Source organism: Pristis pectinata, chromosome 3 (genome assembly GCF_009764475.1).
Source record: "Pristis pectinata isolate sPriPec2 chromosome 3, sPriPec2.1.pri, whole genome shotgun sequence".
Classification (NCBI taxonomy): Eukaryota; Metazoa; Chordata; class Chondrichthyes; order Rhinopristiformes; family Pristidae; genus Pristis; species Pristis pectinata.
Genome location: NC_067407.1, coordinates 111,523,344 through 111,536,131, shown reverse-complemented (window position 1 = coordinate 111,536,131; position 12,788 = coordinate 111,523,344). Strand labels below are relative to the sequence as shown.

At 35.6% G+C, this 12,788-nt stretch overlaps 1 protein-coding gene across 2 annotated transcripts; it reads right to left on the bottom strand.

Moving 5' to 3' along the window:
- Positions 1-544: 544 nt before the first annotated feature.
- On the bottom strand, positions 545-11,506 carry lyplal1 (lysophospholipase like 1). 2 transcript variants are annotated; one of them, XM_052012052.1, is made up of 5 exons: positions 11,392-11,506; positions 9,591-9,690; positions 8,757-8,926; positions 2,894-3,009; positions 545-1,821 (listed from the first exon to the last, which is right to left on the bottom strand). In XM_052012052.1, the coding sequence occupies exons 1-5, from the start codon at positions 11,468-11,470 to the stop codon at positions 1,594-1,596; spliced, it is 693 nt and encodes a 230-aa protein (XP_051868012.1). In that variant the 5' UTR covers positions 11,471-11,506; the 3' UTR covers positions 545-1,593. The 2 variants fall into 2 exon arrangements, with proteins under 2 accessions (XP_051868012.1, XP_051868014.1); XM_052012054.1 differs by having other exon boundaries at positions 545-1,779.
- Between the last annotated feature and the right edge of the window lie 1,282 nt (positions 11,507-12,788).

Here is a 12,788-nt window from a genome sequence, read left to right as displayed (position 1 = left end):
CTTAATTCTCAATAGCTTTCAGATTCCTCAATTTTAATAATAGTACACAAAAACAAAACTGTTTCATCTATATTGGGGAAAATAGTTGGCATTTGATTGCTCTCTTTTGACTGATGATTTCTTTAACATCCATTTGAACAGAGAGACTTCATTCTAGTTTGATATCTCATTGAACCAATGGGTTGAAATGTTGGTCTAATTTATGTAGGAATTTGTATCCACAAACTTCTGACCTGGAGTGACCCCTGTAGCATAATTCTGAAACATTTTCAGAAAAAATGGGGGACATTAGAATTAAAATATAATTAAGCACAATAATGACAGAGATGACAAATAATCTCAAGCAGGTTTGGATGTGAAGACAGCAGATATGTAAGCAACAGTGGACTTTAGGAAACAGGAATTAAATTAATTGAGATTTACATAGCAAAGCCTCAGATTGTCAAACTACAAGAATATTGAAAACACAAGATAAGGCTTAAATTGAGTTAACGAAATTACTATTGCATGAACTACCTGGAAGGGACTCAAAGCACTGGAGACATCAAGAAATGGTTGTTGATTCACTTGAATATATTAATAACAGAGAAGCTGTGGATTATTAAACTTGTTTAACATCATTATTCAGAATAAAACCTATATGCTTTTCACAATTAGTATTGAATTTGCAGCACAAAAACATGCCATTAGCTAAAGAGTCTTAAATGGAATAACATTAAGTCCTTAAAGTAATGTAAATTTGGGTAACTAAAATACACTCTGCCACATACTCACCTGATGGCTTTTGCCTAGAAAAGCATTCTCACTTTCAAGGCCAATGTTCAATCACTGATTTGGGATCCAAATACACAACTATCATAGCACCACCTTCAGGTATACCTGGCATTGCAAGAAAACTCTTAAAATGGGAAACTTCCAGGAGCAGTTGAGATGGACGTCTTCAGTGTAATTGGACAAGGAAGAAGGTGGCCGATTTACTATTTTCGAAATATAATAGATGCCAAGCCTCAAGGAATGAAAGTTGGGTGTTGCACCAATTTTTACATGCTGAACCAGGAAGATGAAGAGAATAGTCATTCTATTTTTGGTGGTTTCTCAACTTTAATTGGTGATAGAAAAAGATGGAATAGAAATATATAAAATGCTGATTGAAAATTCTACCATTTTCTGTAAAAAAAATATTTAACAATATCCTATTTTTCCTTTTTTGAGTGTAACTGTAGATGTTTAATGTTACAGTTATCTGCTAACAATAGGCAACATACAACTTAGAAACAACAAGCAGAAGGAATCTGCAACAGACTGCCATGCATCACCTGTAAGTAATTTCAAGAGCACAATGATTAAGAAAAACCATTTCATATAACAAAGTATGTTCATATAGCAAAATAAGATGGCAACACAATTCAGGAAAAGTAGGATTCATTAGCACTACAATTGTTCAATGTGATTTTTCTGTCTTACTTATCTTGTTTATTTTACCTGCATAGCTATATCTGGAGTCCTCTGTGACATACTTTCATCCCTAATACATGGATTACAAAATAAATAAAAAATGTACATTAAGTACTATTTTATACAGAATGAATAGTATTATTGTTCATCATTAGGTAGCTTATGTAAAATCCATGACTTCAGCTGTTCCAGCTCTGGCTTGCAAAGTTCATGGTGGAGATTAGGAAAAGTATTAAACGTGGCTTTCACTCCCAGAGATTGTAAATTCGAACAGCTCTCTTTACCCCACTCATATAAGACTAGGTGGTCATTGTTTCCATGACACTGGAACAATTCAGGCATTGACATTTTAGTATTCTGAACAGCCTAGAGACAAGAATATGTTATTCACATAACCCTGTATATACCTTTGATGATTTATTATATTTTTATACATTAAACAACATCAGAAAAAAAACTAAAACTTTTATGAATCACTAAATCACTTTTTTCAACATACCAATTGTCTAGAAGCACTCAAATATTAAAACAACACTTGTAAGTCCATGTACAAGTATAATTAATAAACCCATAAATATGTTGCTATGAATGCTAAAAATGTGGCAGGCAAAACATTATTGTTATATTGTTATGATTGAATTCACCATTAATAAAACCTAACATCTAGGTTTAGCCAAAACTTAGAACCTTAATGGAGTTAGGTTTGTGGCTCCCATCAAAAAGGTAATCTAATAAAATCAAACCATAAATAAATGTAATATATACAAATTTCCTCATTCTGTTAAATGAGACAAATCAAAAAGCTTTTAAACACTTTTAATCAGGGGCTTATTATAAAATTGAAATAGAAACATATTTATCATACAAAAAGTAAAAAAGGTAAATTATTTAAAATTATATCATCTTCAGCATAAAACTGTACTATGCAACACTAACAATAAATACGTTCCTATATAATTGCTATGTCCACTATTTTAGCAATAGCATTAAATGTACGCTTTCCTTAGAACAGCAAAGGAATGTTCTATATATGTGTTGTGCATCATTAGTAATATTTCATCCATCCCATCCTCAAAGTAATAATTTTGCTATGTAGACCTCCAGTTTCAATCAAAATTATGGTAGATTTCATCGACCTAAAGGTATTTTTATATTTTGCTCTACAGATTTATCTTGGCTAATTGGCAGACTTTACAGGCAAGTCGGAAGATAGTATGCTAGAAAGTGTATGACATATGGAGTGCTAAAACAATACCCAACTAAGACTAAGTCCAAAGCATTCCAAAGTAGGCTAATCATTCATTCATTTTGCCATTCATTTTGCAATTCACTGCAATATAGATGAAACTTAATCATGACCCGACTGGCTATTAAGTTATGTAAGACAACCTAAGATCATGAAAATTGCTATAGGAACACAAGTTCCACTTCTGCTTACCTGGTAGACAGCAGAATTCTTATTCAAGAAAGAGGATAAAGCAAATACTCCCGCTACTTGTTGATGAAATCTATATGCTAAGTGCATAGCCATTGTCCCTCCCATCGAAAATCCTCCTGCAAAGCCAAAATTGGATTAAAATCAATAGTTTTATTAAATACAAATCAAGTTATTATTTTGTAGCATTTGTAAAATCATGTAAAAACTGAATTATTTTATTAGTATAATTGATAGTTTAATACTTTGATATTTGTAATGGTCTAGACTGCTTCAGGTTTATAACAAAGAAGAAACTGGCTAACTTCTTGATTAACACTTTCCTTTCTACACTAACCAACTTTCAATAATCCTAAAGGAAAACAAAATACATATGTTTGAAACTTGAAATAAATACAGAAAATTATAGAATTTATCAGCAAATCAGACAGTAGCTGTGGAGAAAGAAACAGAGTTAACACTAAGGGTTGATGATCCTTCATCAGAACTAGGAAAAGCTTAAAAATGTTTTAAGTTGCAGAAAAGGAGGAGGCACAGAGACAACAAAAGGAATGTCTGTGTTTGGGTGGGGACCAAGAGTCACTGACTGAAGAAAATGGTGTGCTGGCAGCTTGTGAATCGCAGCTAATCTGGGTGAAGGAGGTGTAAGTACAGGGAGAGAGAAAACAATTGCTGTAATGCGAAATACAGAACACTGCAGTTACTAGAAATCTCAAATAAAAGAAAGTTCTGTAAATATCCAGCACGTCAGGCAGCTTCTGCAGAAAGAAAAAAAAACAAGTTACCGTAACAGTTTGATGACCTTTCATTCAAACTGGTCAGTTCTGACACAAATTGGGAAGTCTGGTAATCTGAAATTGTTGATTTTGCATTCATCTAATCCAATTTATCTGTGCTATATCTCTACTTAAATCAAACAAAAAAAGCTCCTTCAGTTCAGTACATATACCTTCATCATTTCCAGATCTCTTTCTATAAAGTAACTTGTGTTTTTATCACATTTAGCTGGATGATCTCCTTGCTTTTTTGCCCTATTTCATAACCCAAACCAGATCCAACATTTCTTCTGTGGTGAACTGGAAATACTTTAACAAAGAAGTTACACATGAGAAATTTATCTTCTTTCCTATCCTTAGCATGATTTCCCCCATCCTATCTTTTTAATATATTTTTAGGATTATCATATAATACTATATTCTAAAATATTATATAGGTCTGACAATGAATAAATACTTAGGTTGTTTCAAGTCATCACATCTCTTGCCCTGCACTAAGTCTTCGGTTGACATGCACAATACTGCCTTTAAGAAGGAAATATAAATGAAATGTAGGAAATGGAAGTAGGAGATGTGGAGGTTACAGAGAGGATTCCATGTTAAAACTTAAATAAGGAGGAATCTTTAATTGCATTAACTATGGGCTTATGTACCAAACCCAAAAGGTGAAGGGAAACCTGTATAGATCATTTATTTAGCCCAGAGATTCTCAAACAAGACAAGTACCAAAATGTACATATTTCAGGTTTTGGTTCCCCATTGCTTCAATTTTAAAATTTTCACCCCTGTTTTCTAATCTTTTGTGGACCTGCTCTCTCTATCTCTGTAATCTCCTCTGGTGCCCTTTGAGTTAAGCTCCTTAACTACTGCACCTCTCCACTTCTCTTTCCTCCTTAAAACCTAGCTCTTTGACCAAACGTTTGGGCCTCTGCTCTAAAATCTCCTATTTGAGTCTGCATCAAACTTTGTTTGATAATGCTTCTATGATACACCTTGAGGTGTTTTGCTAATCAAGTGGCATTCTATAAGTACAGGCTGACTTTGTTGTTGAAATATAGTTCAACAGGTCAAATGGCACTACATTTTTTTCTATTTTTTTCAAGAAAAAGGCTTAAGTCTGTTAATCCTGTTAGAATTTTCCCATTGCTAAAAGTTCATGTCATAATTCTGCTCAAACAGTAACTTCAGCAGTGTAAGCTAGTTGCAAAAACATGCAAAAGCAGTTTGTTTGATTTATTAGAGTGTTTAAAACATAATGCATTTAAAGAGATCAAAGGAAAATTCCCACACACAGCAATACAATTTTAGTAACAGTCTTTCAAGAGATACTTTATAAGGTAAATCACTGCATTTATTTAGTCACATGCTGGCCAGAATGTCTGTAGTTAGTCATGATGGTGTCTTTACACACATATATTTAGGCACCATGAGATTTGAATAACTATGTAATTACACATTTCATGTGGTTGACCAATTCATTTTCTGTTTGAAATTACAATACACCAAAGGTTTGGACTCTTGATTTACTTTTCTATGGAAAAACCCTGCAATTTGTCTGTCAGTACCACAATGCCTTTCTGTTGAGTACAGTAACTTTAACACACTTGTTGATCTCAGCCAATATGTTTTATGACAAACTGTCCTTATCTGACAACCTGGATAAAGTTTCACTAAAATGTAATTTCAATGCATTAATTTTAATTTATTCTTTGGCTCACACAATTTTAATTAAATCTATATCAAATTTCTTATATTTAGTTACCAGTTTCTTGAAACACAAAACATTTCAGTACCATTTTGGATAGCAAAGAGAGATTGACTATCCATTGGCAACTAGCAAAGATATTCCCTTAATGGTGACATTAAGTAGATTTATTCAGAGATTCAACATACTCCTCCACATAACGTCCAATCTTGTTTTACTTCCTTGAGGGTTCACTAGTCTTCAACCAGTAACATACATGACGTTACTTCAAAATGTATGTGCCCTAAAAGGAAACTGTATCCTACTTGCCTGTCAAATACTCCAAAATAGAAAAAGATTTAATCATCCTATTTATTTAAGATTATTGTATTTCATGGTTAGAAACATGGGAACAATCCTTTAAGTTAACCTCAGGTATTGAGTGCTTTTATGGAGTCACTGAAATAGAAATTCCGTGTCATATTGGGGTAGTTACAATTAGTTAGCTTGCAAAATGTGTTCTTCAGTATTAAAGCATATTTAAGTATCAAATAAAGTACAAATGTACAGAAAACTGACTGTGCCATTTGTAATTATCACCAACTCAGTCAAATATACTTCATTAACTGTTAATTACAAGAAAATGGTCATCAGGAATTACAGAGGGATCTTGATCAGCTGGGTGAGCCGAGGAATGACAAGTGGGTTTAATTCGGATAAGTGTAAGGTGTTGTATTTTGGGAAGACAAATCAGGGTAGGACTTTCACAGTGAATGGATAGAGCACTGGGGAGTGTTGTAGCACAGAGAGACCTAGCAGTATAAGTACATGGTTCCCCGAAAGTGGCATCACAGGTAGACAGGGTGGTGAAGAAGGCTTTTGGTATGCTGGTCTTTATCAGTCAGGGCACTGAGTATAGAAGTTGGGATGTTATTTTGCAGCTGTACAAGATGTTGGTGAGGCTGCATTTTGGAATATTGTATTCAGTTTTGCTCACCCTGCTCTAGGAAAGATGCCATTAAGCTGGAAAGCGTGCAGAGGAGATTTACAAGGATGTTGCCAGGAATCAAGCAAGATGGGATTTTATACAATGGAATGTAGGAGAATGAGAGGTGATATTACAGAGGTGTATAAAATCATGAGGGGCATAGATAGGGTGAATGTACAGTCTTTTTCCCAGGGTTGGGTAATCAAGAAGTAGAGAACATACAGTAGGTTTAGGGTGAAAGAGGATAGATTTAAATAGGAACCTGAAGGGCAACTTTTTCACCCAGAGGGTGGTCCAGTTATTGAAATGAGCTGCTGGATGAAGTGGTTGAGGCAGGTACATTAACAACATTTAAAAGGCACTTGGGCAGGTACATGGATCGGAAGGATTTAGAAGGATACGGGCAAATGGGACTAGTTTAGATGGGAAACTTGGTCAGCATGGACCAGTTGGGCAAAAGGGCTTGTTTCCATGCTGTATGACTCTATCAATCACAAAAAATGAAAGTATTTTCATTATTTTAAAAAGGTTAATTTTATATATGCTATTCAATCATACTGTGATTATTGCAATGTTTCTTGCTGCTCCATATATAAGGAAATTATTGAGTGTTAATATGCATTAGTACATTTTCAACTATCTTTGGTCATTTTTATTTATTAATATCAAAATGTAATATTTATTTTTACATTGCACTGTTTGCATTAATCTGTGATGTCAAACTCATTGTGCCATTTCTGTTTTTCAATGGATGACTAGCAATGTTTACATAGAGGCGAAAAATAGAATACATTTCCAATGGAACTCTGATTTTGGTGCAACTTGTTAAGTACACAACTATCCACAATCTTAACTTTGTACACCTGGCATTCATCTGGTTAAGAATTCCTTAACCATTTCACTCCATCCCTCCCAGGCCATTACCCCCAGCTTTTTGCTCAGCACTGCAGGTAATAGCAGTTCCTCAGCCAGTCCAATTATTCATGTTCCATCTGTCATACTTCGGTTACTATTTTCAATGCACGTTGTGCTTTGAAAAAAAATCAAGAGATGCGAGCCTAGTATATTAATAAATTAGATTACATGAGAAGAACACTGAGAAAATGGGAAACATACCAGAGGGAGGAGAACAGTAAGACTTAAAAAAAGAGGGAAAATTTAGATAGAGAAAATTAGACATACAAATAATGATGAAATGTAAGCCATACAAAAAATGAGATATTAACTTTTGAGAGTGTTAGACCCTAAATATTTAGAATGAAATCATTGTAAGCACATAAGTTTGCCTGCTTTGCAACTGTGTACTATGTATGAATCAGAGAAAGCAGAATTGCAGGAAAGGAGATGCACTTTTGGCAGAATTGAATCTTTCCAATGAGGTAAGGCAACAAGTTGAAGATTTTCCAATATGTTTTTAAACATTGCAGTGTTAATTGGAGGAAAAATGTATTACTGAGAAACAATTAGTTTCACACCTCATCACAGCAGGCCATTTTGCACTTACAGACTCAATAATGCAGGACAGCACTTTGCTAACTGAGAACAAGGAAAGCTATATATGTTGGCACTTGTTTCAGTTCCAGCCAACAATAAAATTGGAAACTGTAGGTTTTGTTTTTTTTATCTTGATGTCAACAAAACTGCTAGTCCAAATTGTACCGCTGCACATATTTCCATCTACAATAGTTAAAGAAGAGATGAGCTGTCCATTTCATCTCATTTTCTCTGGGCTAGATTATTAATAGTTTCACTACAAACAACAGATGTATCTTTTCAGCAGGTCTGCAAAGTAAGGAAGATCAAAGTGGTACATCTCTTAATCAGTATCATACAATTGCCAAAATAGCTCTTACTGTCATGCTGGAATTGTAAAAGTTTGTATATGGATGCTGCTTGTTCTAAAAGCACACTAAATTAAAAAACATGTACTTTTCCACTTACTCTGAATGTTAGAACGAAACTCTTCTAAGTAGTTAACTTATTTAACCAGAGTATATTCAAGGTATGGCCTTGCAACTCAAGATTTGATAATCTGCTGAAAATGTACATTTTTTCCCCACCAGAGCGGAAATAATGGTATCAAGTTTCACAGGTTTCAAGCAAATAAATCATAGGGAAAGGAAATTGATTAGACAAGTGTGCATATTTTCTAAGTAAAACAATCCTCGTTTGCCCTGGGGTTGATAAATGATTGACTTCACAAATTAAATGATATGACCAGAATTCTAAGTACAAAAGGACATGATCAACCACATACATCTTTATTTTTAGACAGTCAATCTGTGATACAATCCAGTGGCTGTGCAGTGATAAACATACTCGATGGAAGGATAGCAGACAGGAAACAGGAACTGAAATGATTCTCAGATTACCGAACATATTAAAAAAAACTGTTAAGAAACTGATAATGTATTTTACCTAAGATTATCCTGTCCTTTGCAATTCCAGCTTTGACCTCTCCATCTACCAAACCACCCAGTATACGGCACATTGAGTCCATGGATTCAAAATGTTCTGGGCTGTTAATGCTGATTTTGTACCTGTCAAACCATATATTTGATGGAGTTCCATTCATGGGCGTATATGGTCTGAAAAAGTGATCAGACAAATATTTTCCATCATCAGTCACATACACAAAACTCTCTTAGAACCTTACACCAACAAGTATCCTTTGGTGACTACTTAGAAACATTGCAAAACAAGAGTAAACATGGATGTCTTAATTGAGTATGCAAAGGTAATGAAATTATCACAAAAGCAGACCGCCTTTGCTCATAACTTTTTTTAATATGAATTTTTTAAGAAAGCAAATCCTTTTTGAGGGAAATAAAAATGTATTGTATAGGGTAAAGTAAAACTATCCTACCACAAAATATACAGATAAAAAGTAATTGAAAAGTGAGCAAAATAAACCTAATCAGATAAAAGAAGGAATAAGAGTAAGGAAGCCTCAGTACAGAGACAGAATAAAAAGTATATCCTGCAACTTAGTGTGAAACACACAGGAAATCCACCAGTATCTCTGAACAGCTGAATAGTTGGTGTATTTTCTAACTATTCACATTATAAAATGAAATTGTTAAATATGGAAATCAAATAACTAATTTCACAAGATTATTAGAACTGAATGGTTCAAATATTGCAATTTTAACACATTAGCTTCACTCATAAACAAAATGTACACAACTCACTTGTAAGTCTGGGGAAATTTTGGATAGTTAATTTTATTACTTTTAGATAGTTAAATGATACCTCGTTGGTGCTGTTGGATAGATTACACGTATGTGCTCAAAACTCAACTCTTGTTTCAATACATCTTTGATCCATGCTCTTACACCTTGCCCCGTATCACCTAAAAGTAAGAAAAAATAACAATACAGGAAGTTTTTGCATTTTGAGGTAATGCCTAACATAGAGGAAGGAGAAAAGTCACAGAAGTGGCACATCAATGTTGTCAGAACTATTCAATTAAAGCTTAAACACATTACAATGTAATTATGTTCCCTTCATATTGCAAATAGTGGGGACATTGAAAGGTAACATGTTGGCAAATACTGTGTTGCAGTGCAGCATTTGAAAATGATAGCTGTACTTCCTCATGAATGAATTTTTATTCTGGTTCATCTGGAGAACATCATCAGAACTGCTGTGCTCACACAAATGAGAACACAAAATAAGTGAGCATGTCCCTACAGAAGAAGGTTGCCACAGGGGCAGAAGTGAATGAACACATTCATTGGGAATGTGCTGAAGGATCTGAGTAACTAAGTAACACAAGTAAACTTTATATTGGGTTACTTGGAATAAAACAGTCATAATGGAGAATCTTGGGAAACTGGAATTACATTTATTAGAATAAATTGGTTTAAGAAGAAATCTGTTTGATGTTATGTAAAGTTGTGTGGTTTTGATAAATGGGAAAAATCATCCTCCATAGCCAATAATGAAAAGAACAAAGACAATTTTCTTTCCTGTAGTGACTTGTTCTGATGTGGAATGCTCCACAGGAAACAGCAATGGGGACACAATCCTCATTAATAAGATAAGCAAATAATTACTTGAAAATTTAAAAGAGGGAGAGGAGAAAGAGCAGGGAATGAGACTAATCTTTGGAAATTGCATGTGGATTATGTGGCTCTTCTGGGCAGAAAATAAAATAAAATGCTGCCAAAGTTAGCCTGGATCTGAACTGAACAAAAGGCTCCTTCATCTCTTGTATCCTTCTTCAACTTGACCTTTTGTACCTTTCTGCAACCGGCCCAAGTTTGAAACCCCACACTGAGATTTTCTGGCTTTTGCTTTACTCTTGCACTGTTCCTTATTTCTGATCCTCCCCAATACTTTAGAATTCAGGGGATCCCCTTTCTGTCAATCATCTATTAAATTACAGTAGATGTGAGTTCTCCACTTTATGGATGATGTAGTTGGCAGGGGAGGATGGGATAGGGTTGGGAGAAGGGTTAGGTGGGTTGGGAGAAGGGTTAGATGGGTTGGGGGAAGGGTTAGGAGAAGGGTTAGATGGGTTGGGAGAAGGGTTAGGAGAAAGGTTAGATGGGTTAGGAGAAGGGTTAGATGGGTTGGGAGAAGGGTTAGGAGAAGGGTTAGATGGGTTGGGAGAAGGGTTAGGAGAAGGGTTAGATGGGTTGGGAGAAGGGTTAGGAGAAGGGTTAGATGGGTTGGGAGAAGGGTTAGGAGAAGGGTTAGATGGGTTGGGAGAAGGGTTGGATCAGGATTGGGAGAAGGGTTGGATCAGGATTGGGAGAAGGGTTGGATCAGGATTGGGAGAAGGGTTGGATCAGGATTGGTGTTGGTTTACTTTTCTCTTGTACCGAGGTACAGTGACAATATTGGATAGGTTGGGGGAGGATTGGATGGAGGGGGGAGTGTGGGATGGAGGGGAGAAGTGAGGAGGGGAGGACAAAGGGAACTTGGTGAAGGGAACTTGGTAAAGGGCAAGAGAATGACGGCAGGCATAAAGCTTGTGAGTGGGTGGCAGAGAGGAAAGGCCAGCTGTCTGCAAACCTAACCGAAGAATAAATTGCTGCAATCTAACCTGAGCCGTGAAGGAAAATAACAGACGCGGTATGTTTCTTAGTTTGAGCAACAACACTCCTCTGTAACTGCATCGCCATGGCCGTAACCGCACGCTTCCTGGAAATCGGTGTGCGTCTGACGTGCAACACGGCAGCACCGTGTGGCGCATGCGCGAGTTGTTGCTATTTGGGGAGGTGGTGCAATGTTGTTTTATCTGTGTGCACATTGTTGGAAATGATTATTGTGGATTTGTATTTGCATCCATATTCTCAACAACTAAGGCCGTTTTTAAATTAGATTTTGGCGGAAATTCTGCACGTCTCGGTGAGGGTTAGATTACAATATGCAGTTAGGTTGTGCAATACTCATTTATATTGAAGAAAACGTGGAATGCACAAAAACACTGATGGAGGAAGCAAAGTATGGGCGATGCATTTTGCTTTGGAGGGGTTCAGTTTAGGATACCAGGACATAAATTCCAGGGCACCTTTTAAAGACGAGAATGAGAACTGTCCCAGTATACTTGCCAACATTCAAACCTCTCCAGCCGTGAGTTTGTAATCGTTTGTGGAGCCTTACAATACACAATTTGTCTGCAATTTTTGCACTAGAACAATGACTTGGACGACAATTGCCTCAGGGTGTCCAGAATTGAGGCAGATTTTACTTAAACTATTTCTTTCCTCGACCAATTGTAAGAAAAAAATAGTTTACATCTGCCAACAAAAATCACTAGTAATAATAAAACAAAGTTTATTATTGTCACTTAATCCGAGGTACAGTGAAAAACTTGTCTTGCATACCTTTCGTACAGATCAATTCATTACACAGTGCAAATTGCAAATTACTGAACTTATGAAAAGTATTGAATTATATAGAAACAGGCAAAGATAAGTTCATGATTAAAGACTGGCTACCAGTCAGGTAATCAGCTTTGGGTGACCTATGCATCAAATTGATTGAGCATGGTAAATGAATGCAACAACATGGGGAACACCAACAAATCTACAAAGGAAGCACAAAAATCAGTAAGTTGGTGGGTACACACTATTGTCTTAATAAATTACTGGAACAGTGGGCACAGCAAGTGAATTAATTATTACAGCAACTGGCACAAGTGGATTACAGTGTTCAGAGAGATGAATGTTCACAGATAAGGTTATATTAACAAAGCAGCAGGCATCAGGACATTCATTGAATGGCAAGCACATAAATAGATCAGTAAAGCAACAAATTAATGCTGCCATTTTTGTTGTTATGATTGCTCATCCCTTAAACAGAGACCATCCCTCTGGGAGAAACATATAAAAATGTAGAAGATGTTCAACTGGTGATACTTAACTAGATTTATAAAAAGTAGCAGCTTTCATCAGAGTTTGTTGAGAATTACAAGCTATGTTTCTTGTCCAACAATGT

Bases quoted from the DNA above. Each gene is read 5' to 3' on its own strand.
- lyplal1 (XM_052012052.1), bottom strand. From the start codon at position 11,470: ATGGCGATGCAGTTACAGAGGAGTGTTGTTGCTCAAACTAAGAAACAT. The intron at 9,691-11,391 runs GTTAGATTGCAG...TCTTACTTTTAG, and splicing joins TATTTTCCTTCACGGCTCAG to GTGATACGGGGCAAGGTGTA. The intron at 1,822-2,893 runs GTAAGCAGAAGT...TCTTGTCTCTAG, and splicing joins AGAATTCTGCTGTCTACCAG to GCTGTTCAGAATACTAAAAT.